General features: G+C 34.7%; 4 protein-coding genes across 8 annotated transcripts; 1 reads left to right on the forward strand and 3 right to left on the reverse strand.

The window, feature by feature from the left end:
* Nucleotides 1-687: 687 nt before the first annotated feature.
* On the reverse strand, nucleotides 688-3,096 carry LOC105638422 (auxin-responsive protein IAA13). 2 transcript variants are annotated; one of them, XM_012222218.4, is made up of 5 exons: nucleotides 2,568-3,096; nucleotides 1,664-2,004; nucleotides 1,433-1,553; nucleotides 1,190-1,251; nucleotides 688-1,109 (listed from the first exon to the last, which is right to left on the reverse strand). In XM_012222218.4, the coding sequence occupies exons 1-5, from the start codon at nucleotides 2,966-2,968 to the stop codon at nucleotides 1,060-1,062; spliced, it is 975 nt and encodes a 324-aa protein (XP_012077608.1). In that variant the 5' UTR covers nucleotides 2,969-3,096; the 3' UTR covers nucleotides 688-1,059. The 2 variants fall into 2 exon arrangements, with proteins under 2 accessions (XP_012077608.1, XP_012077609.1); XM_012222219.4 differs by having other exon boundaries at nucleotides 1,664-1,983; nucleotides 2,568-3,095.
* A 4,169-nt stretch (nucleotides 3,097-7,265) lies between these two features.
* LOC105638479 (uncharacterized) lies at nucleotides 7,266-9,197 on the reverse strand. Its single transcript, XM_012222289.4, has one exon. It carries the CDS (start codon nucleotides 8,901-8,903, stop codon nucleotides 7,563-7,565), a length of 1,341 nt encoding a protein of 446 aa, XP_012077679.1. The 5' UTR covers nucleotides 8,904-9,197; the 3' UTR covers nucleotides 7,266-7,562.
* A 484-nt stretch (nucleotides 9,198-9,681) lies between these two features.
* TPR4 (Tetratricopeptide repeat (TPR)-like superfamily protein) lies at nucleotides 9,682-12,615 on the forward strand. 2 transcript variants are annotated; one of them, XM_012222216.4, is made up of 6 exons: nucleotides 9,682-10,875; nucleotides 11,281-11,453; nucleotides 11,536-11,620; nucleotides 11,702-11,923; nucleotides 12,011-12,186; nucleotides 12,283-12,615. In XM_012222216.4, exons 1-6 carry the CDS (start codon nucleotides 10,159-10,161, stop codon nucleotides 12,413-12,415), a joined length of 1,506 nt encoding a protein of 501 aa, XP_012077606.1. In that variant the 5' UTR covers nucleotides 9,682-10,158; the 3' UTR covers nucleotides 12,416-12,615. The 2 variants fall into 2 exon arrangements, with proteins under 2 accessions (XP_012077606.1, XP_012077607.1); XM_012222217.4 differs by having other exon boundaries at nucleotides 9,686-10,875; nucleotides 12,014-12,186.
* A 101-nt stretch (nucleotides 12,616-12,716) lies between these two features.
* On the reverse strand, nucleotides 12,717-18,017 carry LOC105638420 (nuclear transport factor 2). 3 transcript variants are annotated; one of them, XM_012222214.4, is made up of 10 exons: nucleotides 17,861-18,017; nucleotides 17,583-17,732; nucleotides 17,345-17,479; nucleotides 16,007-16,313; nucleotides 15,407-15,666; nucleotides 15,068-15,248; nucleotides 14,674-14,795; nucleotides 14,518-14,583; nucleotides 13,857-13,938; nucleotides 12,717-13,225 (listed from the first exon to the last, which is right to left on the reverse strand). In XM_012222214.4, exons 2-10 carry the CDS (start codon nucleotides 17,619-17,621, stop codon nucleotides 13,005-13,007), a joined length of 1,413 nt encoding a protein of 470 aa, XP_012077604.1. In that variant the 5' UTR covers nucleotides 17,622-17,732; nucleotides 17,861-18,017; the 3' UTR covers nucleotides 12,717-13,004. The 3 variants fall into 3 exon arrangements, with proteins under 3 accessions (XP_012077604.1, XP_012077605.1, XP_089580119.1); XM_012222215.4 differs by having other exon boundaries at nucleotides 17,583-17,706; nucleotides 17,861-18,012; XM_089723993.1 differs by lacking the exons at nucleotides 17,583-17,732; nucleotides 17,861-18,017 and having other exon boundaries at nucleotides 17,349-17,481.
* Between the last annotated feature and the right edge of the window lie 62 nt (nucleotides 18,018-18,079).

An 18,079-nucleotide genomic window follows, 5' to 3' on the forward strand; every position in this document is an offset into this window, starting at 1 on the left:
CGAGAGAAAAGGTTAAAAGAAACCATCATTTTTCATAACTACTAACAGGTCTTTTCACTTTACTATGCAAGATGCAGAACAGAAACCAGCAAGAAAATAATTTTCTTAACAGATGAAAGAAAGTTGTGCTCTTTCTTTTACATCAACAGCAGAATACAGTTGTGCTCTAATCAATAACAAAACAAAAGTAAATATGAGAAATGGGTCACACTATTAATTAACATTGGAGTATTCTTTCTGCAGTCAAAATCTAAATGATTGCATAATCTTGAGTACCAACAAGTCTGTCTCTTTCTTCAGGGCAGTATCTTTAACCCGGATCACACTTTCTGGTTCAAGCATGAGGAACCAAGCCTCAAAATAAATAACACCTGCACAAAATATATTCAAAGTGCAATCTTGTTCAAATTGGTCTTATTTCCTTGTCAGTTTGTTTAAATCAACTCTCCAAGTTTCAATCTTTAGAGATTTTTAGTAGTGAAAGTTCTAGTTCAGTAGTTTGTTGTTTGTCATTCAGGTTCTTTAAACTCCTTTCTTGATCCTCTTAACCATATTTTCTTTAGAAACAACCTTTTCTTCAGCTCTATTCAAGATTTAGGGTGAAACATAATTGTGCTAAATTGCACTTCCAAAAAAAAAAAAAAAAAAAAAAAAAAAAAAAAAACATGGGGAAATCAACACATTAGATGAGAAATTTCAAACATTAAGACCGCAAAAGCAATAAAACTGAAATCCACAAGATTGCAGCAAACTCCACTCTAAATATCAAGAACTCCCATATTTACAGTATGAGAAAGCAGCAGTAAGTGTGCAAAAGCCCGTATTGCAACACTATATAGGAGAGAAAAAAAACGCTAAAATGAATATTGCCTACAAAAATAAAGAAAACCCGCGAGACACAGACAACGGTCAAGCGAAAAAAAAAGGAAAAAAGAACACTAAAAAGCAGTGAAAATGCAATCTTAGCGGAATATCTGACTCGTCGAATCTACTCTGTCTTTGTTTTCGAACTGTGAGTTTCATCTTTCTGGAGTTTAAAATGACAGGACACAAGTATTCTTAAATAGGCTTGCATCTTTGTCTTCCATTCCTCTCTTGGAATCTTGGAGCTGCAATTGTATGGTAAAGTAGTTTTAGAAGGGGAGAACTAACGATCGTAGTTTTAGTGTCAATTGCGACATTTATATACCGAGTCCATTAGCTTCCGAAGTTCTCATGATCCGGAGCCTTTTAACAGAAGTAAGGAACATCCTACAAATGATGACGAGCAGACAATTAGTATTACAGATATACCAACAGAACTAAGCAGAGAGCGATCAAGGTGACACATAATATGTAAGATCTCTCAACATGATACAGTTCACGAGGCATCAACTCCTCCATTTCCTTTCATTAATGTAGAAAAATTAAAATAAAGATAAAATCACAATACCCCCATGGAACATCTCCGACAAGCATCCAATCTCCTTCTTTATCTTCATAAGTGAGAACAAACTCAGAAGAGCCGTCCAAAAGCTTAGAGGCATTTGTTAATTGTTGCTTTTCTCCTGATCCTATTAGTGCAAGTAGAACATGGACTGAGAAACGATTGATAGAATGCATGATTTGATCATATTTCATCTTTCTAACATTAACAGAAAAGAAAGAAAGAAAAACGGCTTACCAATTGAACCGATGGTTGGTGTGGATCTAAAAAACATTTCCTCTAATGTTTGTGCAAGTGTCTCATAGGAACCATGAGCATTCAAATCCACTTTCCTTCCAATTGGAACTCCATCCATATTCACTTTAACAAATCCAAGATTCCCTTTCTCAGTACCAGTACCATTATTTTTCTTTCCACTGCAAAATTTCTTCTTTAAGACATCCTTAGATTTATCTTTCTCATCAACTGACTTGTCTTCTTCAGATCTTGAAGCCTTGGCTTGGTTCACCAAGCTGTTGATCCTATAAGCCCTTATAGGTGGCCATCCCACAACCTGACTGCTCCCACAAAGCAATTTACTATAAGAAATATTTTGAATCATTAGGTAATATAAACCCTGAAGAACAGAATAAAGGCTAAACATGCATTTAACTAATATTAACACACTAAATATATTAAAAATTAATAATAATCAGGCACTTTTATTTTTCTGTTTGTTAGGAAAAAAAAATCAGGGGAAGAAAAATTAATGAAATGAAAAGTAAAATTCCTTTTTTCTTAAGATATTTATTTCTTCATGATTTTTAATACAATCTGAATTGGAAAAATACTATTATTCTCTTGTTCTTGCTTTTCCAGGAAACAACAGTAGAGTTAAAACAGAATAGAAAAAGTTCATACATGTAGACACAATTCAAGCCAATATAATCACTTTGGCTAAATATAATTTGATATTAGTATTTACTTTACAGATAAAAGAACCAAAACAACATAAAAGCACCTAAAAAAGAAAATCAAAATCAAAAATTTCTTTTCCTATCTTATCATTCTTCTGACTTTTCTTATCAACCAAACAGAACAAATAAACTAATTAAAAACCAGAGAAAAGAAAAAAATAAAGAATTTGAGAAGTCTCACTAACCTGACAGAAGTAGGGGATCCACCTTCATTGGAAACAGGCTCAGCAGCTCTTTTAGTACCAGAAATAGCACCGACAACACAACCAGAAGTTGTGCCATTATCATTACTATTATTATTAACTCTATGGGACTGAGTAACCACAGAAGGAAAGTCCTTGGCAGTCAGGATTCTCCCACACTCACCCCATCCGTTTGTCTTACTCTTCCCTCCGCCACTACCGCTGCTGCCGCCAAGACTCAGGCCAAGACCCAGCTCTAGCTCAGCCTCTACTGGATATGAACTAGCCTCAGCATCCACCACTTCCACCTTTGACACAGCAGACTCATTTGTTGAGACCCCAGAAGAACCGCCACTGCAACCGCCGCTGCCGCTAACAGCAAGCAAACCAAGAGCACTAGCCATCGTCAAATCAAGAAAGAGACAGTTGGTGTTTTTCAAGAATCAAGAAAGGAGTTAAAGCAGTGTTTTCTCAGAGAGAAGTTGTTGGGTATTGAAGGAGGAGAAAGTATAGGCTAAGGACAAGAGGGAAAAAAAGAAGAAGAAAGACTAGGTGGTGGAGGGAGTGATGATGATGGGACCCATATGTCTGGTAGTGCGCCAAGCACTCTAACCACTGGTCCACAACTCACTGTCAAATTTCTCTTGACATAAACATCATCATGTCTCTTTAGAATCTGATTTTCTCTCTTGGTACAGAAAAAATGGAAATGACGAGGGAAAAAAAAAAGAGAATAATTAAAACTTGTGGCTTGGGCTCCAATTAAGTCCTTGCTAACATTTTATTGTAAAAGAAAATGTTTTCAACTTCAAGTATTAGGCTATTAGCTAGAGATTCTCTCAGGAAAGTTTAGAGTTTAATTATCCCAGTTCCTCATCGTTGTAATAATACTATTTCCAGGAAAGGTTTTGAATTTCAGCTGGTGTCTGAATTTATCAGCTAATGAATGCAAATGAATTTCATACAAAAGCCTTTTAATGTATAATATATTTATGTATGGATGTGATGAGTTAAGATTACTAGTTCTTGAACATACTCCTTTCTTCTGTACATACTGCCACAGGTACTTAGCTGAAAAAAGGAAAGATAAAGGCAAACCAACAAAGATAAGGGAAAGCAAAAGGATGCTAATTAATTAGAGGTAAATTTACTTTGAAACATCATAATTAACGTCTAAAGAACTTAACAAGAATTCTTTTTTTTAAATAATACTCTATCTCTTCCAAAAGTCAGACTCTTTTGATGGGTAATTAAGGATGAGTATTGAGTACCCTGCTTTAATCCATAAAACAAAATAAAGAAAAAAAGATTATTTTTTGCAAATCAAGATTATAAATAAGTAGATGAACTAATTAGTGACTTAATTAAAGAAAAACCAAAGCTTTTACTTTGAGCTTAGGTGTCTCTTAGCTTTAGTATAAAAGCATGGCTTAAAGTCTAAAGGTCGAGTCTTTTTACAAGAAAAAGAATAATCTTAAAGTATTTGCTTCTCTACACTCCCTTCCTTTCTTCCAATGTGCTGTCTACTATTTTAAGGACAAACAGCACAAAACCTTGTTTTATAAAGTTGAGACCTAAAGAGATGCATTCTCAGTGGACGGTGGGGCTGCCCTCAAAAGTTAGGATAAATATATAAGCAAAAAAATTTAAAAAAAAAAAAAAAAAAAAAAAAAAAAAAAACATTGCGAATATAAATAAATTACTTCACCAAATGTTGAGTAAAGTACTTTTTAGTCCTTAAAGTTTGACTATAATTACTATTTAGTCCCTATATTTTGACTAAATAACTAATTCATCCCACCCAGCTAATAGCCAGATTTTTAATCTGGTTAATTTCTCCATCGCTTGGATGGTATCAAATAATTTGATTCTTCATCTATCAAATATCAATTAAAATTAGGATTTAAAAAATGTTATGAGCATGATGAATCAATTTGTGCCGATCTGTTGCTAATAAACTTTCCATTGATTATTTTAAAAGTTAAAACTTTGAACGTATAATTAATAATTTAATTACCAATCAGCATCGTGGCCGCTATTTTTCATAAATATTTTATGTATGGAAACATGAAAATTACTATTTACCATCAATTTAATGTCTCCAATTGTGGTAAATTATTCTCCCTTTCCCCTCCATCATGCTCTTTGACCAAATTTTTTATTTATTTATTAGAATTTTAAAGTTGATAATAATATTATTATATGTGGCTATGGTGTCCAATTCCAATAACACGACAACATCTCATCCAAAATCTTCATTGTCATAAAACCATGAAATGAAAAGGAAGGTTAATGTCGTTTGTACCTTTTTATTCACTCCATAAATCCACATTAAAGCAACCTCTTTTGTTGCTCGTTGTTTAGTGCTTTTTAATGGATTGAATTGGCCGGGTCTCCCTTTTTTTAGTGGCTAATCAAAAAGCAAAAATGATAAAGAGAAAGAAAAGAGGTGATACTCATATTATCAAAGTAAAGTTTATTAGGGTTAATTTCAGAAAAATCAAGCATTGCAGTAGCTGTTAACTAGTATTAATTGAAACATTAAAAAAATTATTAATTAATCTATGCCAAACATTAGAAGCTACAATGTTTAGTATCTTTTTAAAAACTATTATAAAAGTTACGTTATCAAACATTAAATAGTTTAATCAAGACGCTAAAGTTAAATTAAAATCTATTGTCAAACAGGGTTTTAATCAATGGATATCGACGTGGGTAGTTTGACACATTTTTTCTTTAAGTGGAGTCAATAGTTTGATCTTCTCGATATATATTTTTTCTTCAAGTGAAGTTGAGAATTTAATCTTTATAAATAGAGTAAAAATTTACGAAAAACACTTTATTTCGTAACATACTGATTTGATGCCGAAAGAATTTAATTCAAGCTTTATGAACTGAAAATGCATATTTAATTAATAAATAAGTACAAATTATTTACACAAAAATACAATTTATTTTTATATTTAAATTGAAAAAAAATTATTTTTCGTTAATTATTCCCTGGAAAAGAAAATAATTGTATTTTTTTCTGAATAAACTAAAAAATTGTAATTAAACACATGGTACTGTTTGAGTAGCAGGCGGATGTTTAATTAAGTGTACGAGTTGGAACAAATTAACGTGTTAGGTTAATTAAGTGTAATGAAGATTAGGATACAAATCCAAAGATTAGGCAAGATCAAAGGTTGTCCGATACAAGTTACAAGGGACAGCCCGACAGGGTGGGAGCTAAAGTCACGTGCCGATTATAGCCATGTCATACGACAACCTACGCGGCTGACCGGGGAACCTATCAGAATCAGACTCCTCTCCGACTCGGACTAAACTTTGCTTTCTAAATTCCTTTTTTAGTTCTAGTTCAAGACAGCTTGGCACTTTCTATTACTAGGAATAAAATATCTACTCGCTTTTTCCCCACTCGTGCTTTTCACGAGCAAAACAAATTAAGCAAATAAGCGCGTGACGATGAGTTTGAGTAAAGGGTGTGGGTGTGGGTTCGGTGAACCTAGGCAAGGCATGACCATTACATAATGAGGAGGATTGGTAATGGTACGGAAGTGGGTTTAATGGGACCCATGAAATGGTGGGTACAACATAATGGTGGTGTTTTGGTAATTTCAGGTTAATGATATTGGTATTTTCGCTTCACGCCCCTCATTTAACTTCCTTTTGCCGCCGCGCCATCCTCCCTTCTTTGTCTGACAAAATCCCCTCTTTTCGCTTTAAGCCGCTTTTTATTTATTTATTTATTATTATTATTAATTGGGCAATTCTATTTTTTAAGAAATATGTAACATTTTAACATATTTTCTTTGTATAATCTAAAATTAATTTCAGATTTGAATTCTCTTTCTCTAATATTTAAAAAAATCTAAATATTTTTATTTTCTTTAATAATTATTATTTTTACTTAAATTAATCAATATTAAAATACAGTACAAATATAGTAGTTATTTTTATTGGCTTTAAGATATTTTTACTCCTAGTTGAAAATTAATTTTACATGTATTGAAACTAAAATTTTTACATGAAACATATTTTTTTAGATTAAACTATGCTTTTCTTTAAACGTATAATTTAGGAATATTGGATTTTTTATGACTAAAATATGTCTAAAATTTTCTCTTTTTTTTTTTTAAAAAAAAAGCAAAGAATCGTGGCATAGATCAACATTGTTTAACAAAAGAATTTTCTTATAATAATCATGTATTGGTGGACTCACTTTACTTGTGAATTAAATTAATTTTTTTAGTAATCAATTAATTGTTTAATTAAAATTTATAATAATAACAATTTTAAAATAAAAATTTGGTCGTGATGTTCTAAATTTAATGATAAATTAAGCAATAATTAGTATAATTACATTCCCTGACAATTATGATTGACTTTAAAATAGTATCTGCAGCGGTCAAGCCTTCATGATTGATAGAAGATGCTCCGTTTCTACTCCAAAATAGAACAAAAAGGGAAACTGAAAATTCTGAATCAGTTATGTATCATATTGGTATTTTTTGGAATTGATCACTGCTCTTTGTTATAAAATTTAACAGGGTCTTACCATTTCAACCCCTCTTATGCAAGGAGAAAGTATTTTCTCTATTTACAAAAATTAAATATAAAATTTTAATTTTTTTTATTTAGACCAATCTCGATGATTTGTGTATTTAGTATTTTGATATAAAAAATTAAAATAGAGAAGAGTAGTAATCAATCAAAATTTTTTTTCTTATCTAATAATCGAAACATCTTTTATGAGAAGCAAATATAGACCAAAAAAAAAAAAAGTACACCAAAAAATAGCATAGTAAGTGTATATACGAATAAAAAATGAAAAAAAAATAATAAAGAAAGAAGATATGGGCTCTAACCATACCAACTCCCTATCATCCACCCCGGTGTTAACGTGCGCCCAATTTTTTCTCGTCCAAAAGCTTTCAACCAGTGCACTTTAGCAAAAAAGGCGTATAGTAATAAACTCCTGACATAATCCGGGTCAAGTCAAAGAAAACTCAAACCATCCACTGAGGGATTTCGTCTTTTCCCCGACCTGTTTCTTTTCTTTGCGGAGGATCTGCCACAAACAATGGAGCACTGGACACCACATACAGATCCGAAACATGAAAATACTCCACCATCGCCCTCGCTATGCCTTCGATGATGCATGTACGGACCTGAGCCACCGCTAACGACACTGCTCCTGATCAAACTAGATATGTCACTATGATCATACACAGATGATGCCTCTATTTGCCACCTTTCCAATTTAGAGTGGAGACCTTCCATGCTGCTTTCTAGGCTCCAAGAACCTATTATTTCGCTTTCCATTTCTTCAATCCGAAGTTTGTTTTTTATCATCGCTGCTACTACCTCCGATGGCGATGGCCCCAATTCTGATTCGGTTAGTATCGATGGCGCCCCACCATTAAATTTTGAAGAAGAAGTATCATTGTTTGAACCAGGTTTTCCATTTGTATTCTTAGAAATCTTCGACCCGTATTTAGCTTTTGTTAATGCACCATAACCCGACCCATTACCAGTTGAATCAGGCTTGTTATTGCTTTTGCCGTCTTTGCCAGTTCTTGATTCTTTCATATTATAGTTATTGTTATTGTTTCTCTGATCATTTTGTACGCCATTAACCATTGAACCGGACTTTCCTTTCGTTTTGCTAACAATGACATTAGAACCAACCATGGAGGAGATATCGCTCTTTGTACGTCTTAATTGAGGCTTTGGCATCCATGGAAGTAAGAACTGGTTTTGGCTGCCATTGCTGCTTTTATCATCTTTATTACTATTCTTGTCCTTATTAGCATGAGAATCTTTATTTTCTCCCATCATATGGCGATAACCAACGGCGGAGGCAGTTTGTGTATAAAGTGGCATGCTTTTCCTAGAAGCATCAAGAAAGGCCACACCAATATTGAGAATCCCTTGAGGGCGGCCAGAGCGGCGACGAACTTGAAGTGCAACGAATCGCATGCCGAGCTGAACGCCATGCTTTTGGTGTTTTTTATGCTCAGCCGGAGGAATGAGGTTTCCGACGATAACACGGACGGTGCCAACGTGTATATCGCGGAACCAACTGACGGCGTAAATCTCCACCATTATAGCTGAGGTCTCACGATACAAAAACTCATCGTCTACACGGAATACAAACTTATCATTCCATGTAGGATTGTTATGGCTATAAATGTCGAGTCTAGTAGAAAGTTTGCGCTCAGGGTGCACCCATGCAACGGCGTAGGTTCGCATCTTACGTGACACTTGGGCTAGGTCTTGGCCGGAAATCACATTTAGCTCCAACAATTGAAATGGCTGAGGAATTACACGTGACATTGTAAAATTTTGTTGTTGTTTCAGTTCTTGATGATGGCGGTGGAGAAAATAGATCAAAGGAGGTCCCGCTCGCCGTCCAAAAAGAGGACGATGAGGGGAGAAAAATCCATAATATTAGTTAACTATTTGGGAATGAGTTCCTCTTCCTTTTTCTTTTTTCGTGTGAAAGAGAAAGAAACGAAACCAATGGAGGAGGTTCCGTTGATATATATAATTTGGGTATTTTTGAGGGTGTTTTTGGAAATTATTTGAAAGGAAAAATGGTAAGAAAGTAATTACATCATCAAGTGTTGAATAATGACGGGATTAAAGCTAGATAATTAATGTTTAATTAGGTATTTCTACTAGTAGTGCTTTTCCGTAATTCAGAGTTACATACTATATTTAGCATTAAACTCACTATAATTAGAGTATATATATATATGCCATCAGTCTTTTAATTTCTAGTAGCTTCTATTTTCCCTACGAATTTTAGACAATAATGGGCTTTGCAGCCCATTGTATAAGACAGAGCAGGCTGGGCTAACGTTTTAAAACTTGAGATTCGTTTGTCCATACAGTTCCTTCCCGTAAGCCCATTTGGTTTTAAGTGACTTTTTTAATTAACAATTAGGGTTATTTTAAGATTTATTAATAATAAATTTTAAGATACATTTTCAAAAACAAGAAAAAAAACTTTAAGATACAGAAAATAAGAAAAGAAAAGAAAATAAATGAGAGAGTACAGGTGGCACTACTGGCAAGTCCCATGCCTTCCCATGAAACATCCAACTCCAACCGACCTTTCACCAAAACCGAAAAGGCAAAAACACTTCAAATCTCTTTCTTTTCATCTCATTTAAATCACAAATATGGTATAAATAATTTAAAAAAATAAAAATAAAAATGGTTACCGGCTTGGATCACAAGAAGAAGAAGCTCCTTTTTGGGGAAACGGCAAGGAATCACGTGCATCTTGCTAACTACTCAAGCTTCTAGTTTCTACATTTGACATGATAAATATTGATGTTGATTTTTTTTTTTTTTTTGAGAAATATATATTTTTTAATCTAATTGTGAAAAAGATAGAGTTTGAAGTATTGATTTATAAGTAAAGGCTTGATCTCTCATTTCTCAATGAAGCATTTTCTTTCTAGATAGATTTGGTTTTCATTTATGAACTGTAATAAGATCCAACTCTCCTCAGTCTAAAGTCAATGGCTTACATTTTTAGGATTTCAAGAAAGATGAAGTTCTCTATTACAGATTCAAGAAAATGCTTCTAAGAAGCGCATCAAACCCTTTAATCAAATCTCTTCTTTCACCATTCTCAGGCAGCCTTAATCCGGACATTGATGCCAAACATCATCTTTCCTCTAATATTCTACCACACACAGATAAAGAAACCATTAGTCTTCGCCACAAAGGATTTCGAAGAGCTTTCTCTGATAGTAACTTAGAAAAATTAGTTTATCCTGATAAATTGGAAGAGCTTCATTTTTCGAACAAGCCAAAAAAATTCCCAAAAAGAAATCAAAAGACCATGTTGAGCAGTGTACCTTCTTTTTCAATATTTAATGTGAATGATGAGCTAGAAGATGCGGAGAACAATGGTGGAGAAAGGGAGGGTTTGATGAGAACTGTTACTATTGGAGAGAGTATAGAGGCTAAAGGTGATGAAGAGTTTACTTTTGGAAAGAAAAGTATGGGGCTTATAGAAGAGGAAGGAGAGGAGGAACAAGAAGGAGATCTGAATGGAATTGAAAATATTAATCTTGATGAAGTAAAAGAACCTGTTAGTCCTCCAATGTATCTTGCTTCAGGTCTTGGGATTGATGGCCATGATTGTGGTGGCCGCGGCGGCGGTGGCGGTTTTGATATGGCTTTGCCAAACTTTGATGAAAGTGGTGATCTTGAAGAGTATTATAAGAGGATGATTGATGAGTATCCTTGCCACCCTTTGTTTCTTGCAAATTATGCTCAGCTTTTGCAGGTGAGATTAGTTCTTTTCCTTTCCTTTTCTCTATTCTAATTTTCGAACCCTAATTTTATATATTTTTTGCTTTGATTTCTTGAAACATTATTGCTTGATGTAAATAAGATCTGGCCTTGTGTTCTTCCTAATTACTACTATTTTTGCCTATCAGCTTCTTTGTTTATAGACCTCTTTCGTTAAAGTAATTTTATCTACATCTTAAAAATCATCAATGTTTGATGAGTTCAGATCTCCCAGTGATCCCAATTATGCAATTTCTAATCTTGCAATTGTCAATTGATATCCAAAAGTAATAAGCCCAAGATTGTTGATTTTGTAATTTAAAAATCATTATTGCATTTATGGGGTGAGCATTTAGAAGATAATTCTTAAATTGAGCTATTTTGCCATCTTACTTCACAGAGTAAGGGAGACCTTCATGGAGCTGAGGAATACTATCATCGTGCCAGTCTCGCGGACCCAGGAGATAGTGAAATTTTGTTGAAATATGCTAAACTAGAGTGGCAGCTGCACCATAATCAAGATACAGCTTTGAGTAACTTCAAACATGCTGTTCGGGTTGCCCCTCAAGATAGGTGAGCAGAATTTCAAACTTGCGGTTGAATTTTACATCATAATTTGAGGATGATCAGGAATTTTCCTTTTCTCATTTTTCAGTCAGGTTCTTGCAGCATATGCCAGTTTTCTCTGGGAAATAGATGATGATAAGGAAGAAGATATACAACAGCTACAGCATATTAAGGTGCTAAAATAATGCAAATCTCTGATAAGTCATATAGCTTTTATGGATGCTTCATTAGTTGATCGTATAAATTTGTCATAGGTTGAAGAAGAGGAACATCTAACTAGACTTGTTAACTCAGCTGCCAATCAAGATTTTGAGCTGTTGCAGCTTCCGCCGTCTATGCTTGCGATTGATGTGGCAGATCATGCTACATCTGATATTGATAAAGGCATCGATGTCGATGAGTATTATAAAAGGATGCTCGAGGAAAATCCTTATAGCTCTTTATTGCTAAGCAATTATGCTCAATTCCTGTATCAGGTGAGCTGTGGGATTTGTATTAGTTTCGCCTATGAGGATTGCGTTTGATCTTCTTGCATTTCTTTACTGGAGTCTGTTTCTATCTAGCAGTCGAAGGGAGACCTTTCAGGTGCAGAAGAATATTACTCTCGTGCTCTTCTAATTGAACCTGGGGATGGTGAAATTATGTCACGGTATGCAAAACTGGTGTGGGAACTTCATCGAGACCATGATAAAGCCTCGAGTTATTTTGAAAGAGCAGTTCAAGCCAAACCTGAGGATAGGTAAATATGATTCATATCAATGCATACCTGATAAAAGCTGCTTAATTGGTTCATAGCTTATCCTCACTGTTTCTTTGCCTGTTCTTTCTTTTCCAGCCATGTTCTTGCAGCATATGCTAGTTTCCTATGGGAAACAGAAGAAAATGAAGAGGATAGCACAAATCCAGATCAGTTTCAGGAGGCCACCCACCATCACCACAATGGTTCTGCAACTCCGGCAGCTGCTTAACGATGACATTAATTATCTGACGAGCAACCACATCGTAATTTTTCTCGTATGCTAAATAGCAAAACAGAGCCAATACTGTACCATTAGAAGAATGAATAAAGGTTATTATTATTATAGAGGCATCAGCCTGTTCTTCAAGTAACTTAATGATTAGAAAATACAAATTCTAAGTATTAATGACATGAAGCATGTCTCAATAACTATTGACTGCCTTTCTTTTTGTCTTGTCAATTGAAGATATACAGTATGCCACAGGATCCTTAGCATTCAGGCAAAAAATTATCGATGGTCTAAGCCTATATGTTCCACTCAATAGAAATGAATCCATCTCATCCAACTCAATAACTTTAGAAGTGCTAGACTTTACATGATCAAATGGTCTCAAAATTGCAAACAAATTGCCCATAAAATTTGAACATTCATTAATCAAGAAAGCCCGTGAATCATATTGCCTGACACATCTAAGTCAACCTGACTTTAAATAATATAAATTATATTTCTTGAAACTAATAAAGTGAATGGCATAGTTGAAATGGCTAGACCCAAAACTTTGTTCTCTCTCTATATCTCTCCCCGTTTATTTGGAAAACTAAACTGTCTGCTCTGATTGATTTTGTCCACTTCTTGATACTTGGTAACCGTTAGACCCTCTATCCTGGCGGGGAGTTGGCCTATAGTAACCATTTCCTCTTGATCTGTTATAGTCTCGATCACCTCCGTCGTAGCTTCCACCCCTGCCAAAACTTCTGCCACCAAAACGACCTCTTGGAGCATCTGTTGGATAGCTACCCCGGCCTCTACCCCTTCCTCCTGTTCAGAATATTTCAATCACAAAATTGTAGTAGCAGAGATATTCTATAGAAAGGTCATCTTACAGTTGCTTATTTTTAATGCCACATTATCAATATGGAGATTAGACATTTGTTGCAGAAACGCTACAGTTATGGAAGCAGATAAAATAACTAAAAGATTTTGATAAAAATCATACAGACTGTGTGGGCATCCTAGACATTATGTGGCCAAAATATTCTGACGTGCCAACTAGATTTATAATCTTATCAAGATTAAGATTCTCAGAAGATAAGGATTTATGACCTCAAAAATCTAATGTTACCGCAAATTACATGACAGAAGCATACCTATAGCCAACTCTTCCCTATATTCAATAAATTTCTCTTCATATAATTTCAGGTGATCAACTGTACTAAGAAGCAACACACCCTAGGTGATCAAACAATACTAAGAAGCAGCACACCCTAAAAATATACTAAGAAGCACACTGCGATAGCTGATCAGGTCTCAATGACCTAGAACAAGTGGCAGGGGAGTTGGAATTGGTAGGACACATGAGAAGCCACATGATTCAACAGTTAATCAGCAAGTGAACAGGGAGCATAAAATAAATATAGATGATGGTAAGATAGTGAATAAAAATGCATACTTCCTGCACGGGATGGGATGTTGCTATTTGGTCTCCGCTCTTCAATGTATACCTGCCGCCCGGCAACATTTGCACTGCCCGCCTGAAGACATGATGGAAAATGCATTAAATACAAAATCCAGTGAAGTGACTTGCTCATATGAACATATACGGACATATAACCTAGCAGCCACAAAAATATGATAACAAGAAATTGCAAACTGAAATGGTGGTCATAGTAAGCTCAGAAACTATATTGGGAAGCAACATTAGCAGACATCTTATAATACTCGAAGGAATGGCAAATTTCAGTGCTCCTTGATCAACTTATGAAAAATCAGAAACAATGAAACGTCCAACAGAAGCAAACCACCACCTACTGGCTTCAGAGAAAATATGAAGAAATAATTGTTCTTCATTAAAAATTAGCAAGTTAAGGGACTGCCAACCACTGAAAAGTGATCAAATTAGAAAAATAGAAGAAAAAAAAAACAAAAATAATTGGAATTGGAACATCCAGCAAGGATCCAAGAAGTCAGCTATGAACTTTTTTTTTAATTGAAAAAGAAACTGTGAGCACTGCAGATCAATAGCCAGAATTCTCGATTTATTAAATTAATAAACTAATTCCAGGAAAAATTGACACAAAATAGGAATGCAGTTTGAATGTTTTTAGTCAGACCTTGACTGCATTATGAACACCAGTCATCTCTTCAAATTCAACAAATGCATAACATACACCAACATCCTGCATATAATTTGTATATTAAAAAATAAGCACAATAAATATAAGGAATGAAGCAGGTAAATGCTGTTACAACAAAAGCCAGGATTGAACCTTGCGACTTCGAATGACAACACCATCAGGGGCAATTTTGCCAAAATTCTTGAATTCCTCCTCAATTTCAGCTTCAGATACAGTAGTTGGCAAGTTTTTTACATAAACAGATTTTATTTCATCTAAAACATTCAAATAAAATGAAAAATAAATCAATGTGAGGAGCTGAAAAAACTAAAAAATAAAATAAGGTAAAAAAAACCCTTGTCACTTTCATCTCAAAATTATTAAATATGAATATGTTTCAAATTGAACAAAAGACAACCATATTATGCACTGTAATGAAGAAAAAATATGTTTTTATCATGTCAATAATCATACTGTCATAGAATATTTACTGAAACATCGATTACTGAATGACAAGAGGCAAATATAAAGGATGACAACAACTGACCAGCATCTTCTGCAGCTGAAATCTCCTCCATAATGTCAGCTCCAGACATCTCAAATGAATTTGATGTTGCAGTTGCTTGCTGAACCTGTGGAGCATGATTCCAATCTGAAGCAGGTGGTGCATTTTTGTTCAAAGACTGGGGAGCAACTGATGGTGCAGATTGTCCCTTAGCAACTCGCAACTTACAATGACAATTTAAGAAAAAGAGAAGAGGACAGGGGGAGAAAAACGTCAGTCTCCTGTGTAAGATGAACCTTTAATTCTAACATATACAATATGAGAGCACAAATAGCAATATATACTGAAAAAACAATATAACTACCATGCATAGAAACATACAATAGAAGCATAAGTGTGTTTGTGGGGCTCTCCAGTAGCTTCCTCAACAGGAGGCAACTGGTCTTGCACGGTGTTCACTGTGTTTTGAAGTGAACCATTTGAGTCAACAGAATTTTCCTCCTGAACAATTTCAGACTCAGGGATTTGCTGCAACCGTTGCTCTGGGAAGCTGTAGTTGTCAACTGGACCATTTTCCTTAGGATCAGCAGGAGCAACAAACTCCCTACTCTGGATTTCTCCTCCCAACAAATAGTTTGAAACTGCATAAATCATCACTTCATGAGTGAAAAAGGTTCATTTAAAAACATAATAGTTACAAATCTAAAAGAGAAGAACTCATTCCAGTATCAAACATTCGTTAGCATAAAGACCCTCAAATTATAGTCTATAGCAACCAATATTGATTACTGACTTAAAAAAAAAAAAGGTAAAACTAGTCACTAATCATTGTAATTCGATCTCATTCACATGAGCAGATTCTGAGTGCAGCTATCCATTGAAGAGAACTGATATAATCACCATTTCCCATACTTGTAGAACAAAACGTGTAAAGCAACAGAATCTAGAATTCAATATTTAGCCCAGGTTAAATTATGATACCTGGCTCTAGAATAGTAGCAGGAACATTGATTTTGGAATCAATATTGTTCTGAGATAGTAAGACAGCTGGATGGTGTTGAATTGGTTCCTCATCAATGAAGTGGAAAACATCATTGAGAACAAAATAGCCCTTATCCTGAGGTGCCAGGAAAAATGTTTCAACAAATTTCCTCCTTCCAGTAAACTCCTTCACTTGCACAGAACCATAAACCATCACAAGAACACCTCCATTCCACGACTCCAAGGACTGTGCTGTCCTTATTTCAATTCCAGCATAGTTGAGAGACATAATAAGTGCATGGATTTGCTGTCAAAACAGAAAAGGAAAGAGAAACATATTAGCCAAGTGTGTTCCATTTGGCACATATGCAGAAGCAGAGATTGCATTTTCAGAACAAATAAATAAATTTAAAAAGCAGACATGAATATAAACAAGCTAAACAGCTGTGAAGCACAAAGCCTCTTAATCCATCTGGGAATATCATACTTAAATTTATAGGTGGCATTGAGTGGCTTCTAGGAAAGTATTGTCTTTAGAGGTGTTGTTCTCAAAGAGTTGTATTCAGATAAAAAAAAAAAACAAAAGGATAGCATTCCATATAAAGAAATGCTGCTAATGATGAAAATGGATTAATACATTCTTAAGCACAGAGACAATTGTTTGCTGAATGTACTTGTTTGAGGACATTGATCTTTTTTCTCATTAAGATGATTGACTTCATATTGAGAATGGAAATAGCTGTTCTTCTCACACCTAAAAACACACGCTTCCATAACTCATTGTCTGTTTCTAAAGTTTATAGCCACAAAATGCAGTGCACACGTCGACAGTTGTCGTATTAAACAATAAGGTTATCTAAGGTCACAATTTGAATTGTTGTAGCTATAAATGCACATATAAAACACTATCATGATTAAAGGAGAGTATCCTACAGTCCCCAAAATGTAGAAATCAAGAAAAATAGTTAGTCCAAAGCCGCTAGTGTTCCAACCCCATGAGTCAAAATGAGGCGCTAACTACACATTATAAAATCCATTTATCCACAAAAAGCAATCAGCAAAGAAAAACGCTTGCATGCGTATTAGCAGAGAATTTTTGGAAGAAATTAACACGAAAAAGAAAGCATTCAAGTCAATTTTTCAAACTCCAGTTTTCATAAAACCTACTTGAACTGAATTAGAAAGAAAGACACAAACTATCATATATAGAGAGAAAAAAGAACATACTCTTAAAAAATTAATAAAGGAAAACCTACTTTTGACAGCATATTAACACTAGAAAAAAAAAAAAAAAAAAAAAAAAAAAAAAAAAAAAACATAAACGAGAGAGAGAGATACGAGCATTGTAGTGGCGTTATCTCTGTTGGCGCCATCGATACGAAGCATAATGCTGGCATCGCTGTAGAAGTGGTAAACAAGTTCCGGCTGTTGCTGTAGTAACTGATAGTACTGCCCCACGAAGTACGTCCCAACCTACATATAATACAAAAATAAATAAAAGCTATAAAAGGTTGGCCATATTTTCTGAGAAAAACACCAAAATAAAATAGCAGAAAGAGAGAAACAGAGTAAGAACCTGAGCAGCAGTGACAGGAATGGGATACGGAGTCGACATTTCCAAAGAAAAGCCAGTAAAAGAAAAAATGAAAACCAAAAACAATAAACCCTAATAGATCCAGATATGCCCCTCCTCAAAAGATCTGCAATAGCCACACCATCAAAAACCCTGCATGAGCCGCACAAACTGAGTACACTAGTAGGAATAGATAGGCAGAAAATGAGAGAGGAGAGGGAGAGGGAGATCTGAGGTGCTTAAATATGTAATAATATACAGTAGAGAGAAAGGGAAGATACCTCCCGGAGGGATAGATTTGAGAGAAGATTTTCTCCACTGGTTTGTTTTTGTTGGCTTTTTGCGTGTTGGGGTTTTTGTTTTCTTTCTTTTTGCTGCTGTTGTTATGCGTTTGGGTGTCACTCCTGCCCTTTCCTTTTCTTTTTCCCTTTTTCTATTCTTTTCCTTGCTTTTTTATTAGTCGTCCAAACAAAAGGTGCGTAGCTGGTCTCTGCCGCTCC

This window comes from Jatropha curcas, chromosome 7 (genome assembly GCF_041381405.1).
Source record: "Jatropha curcas cultivar XTBG-Jc1 chromosome 7, XTBG_Jcur_1.0, whole genome shotgun sequence".
Taxonomy (NCBI): domain Eukaryota; kingdom Viridiplantae; phylum Streptophyta; class Magnoliopsida; order Malpighiales; family Euphorbiaceae; genus Jatropha; species Jatropha curcas.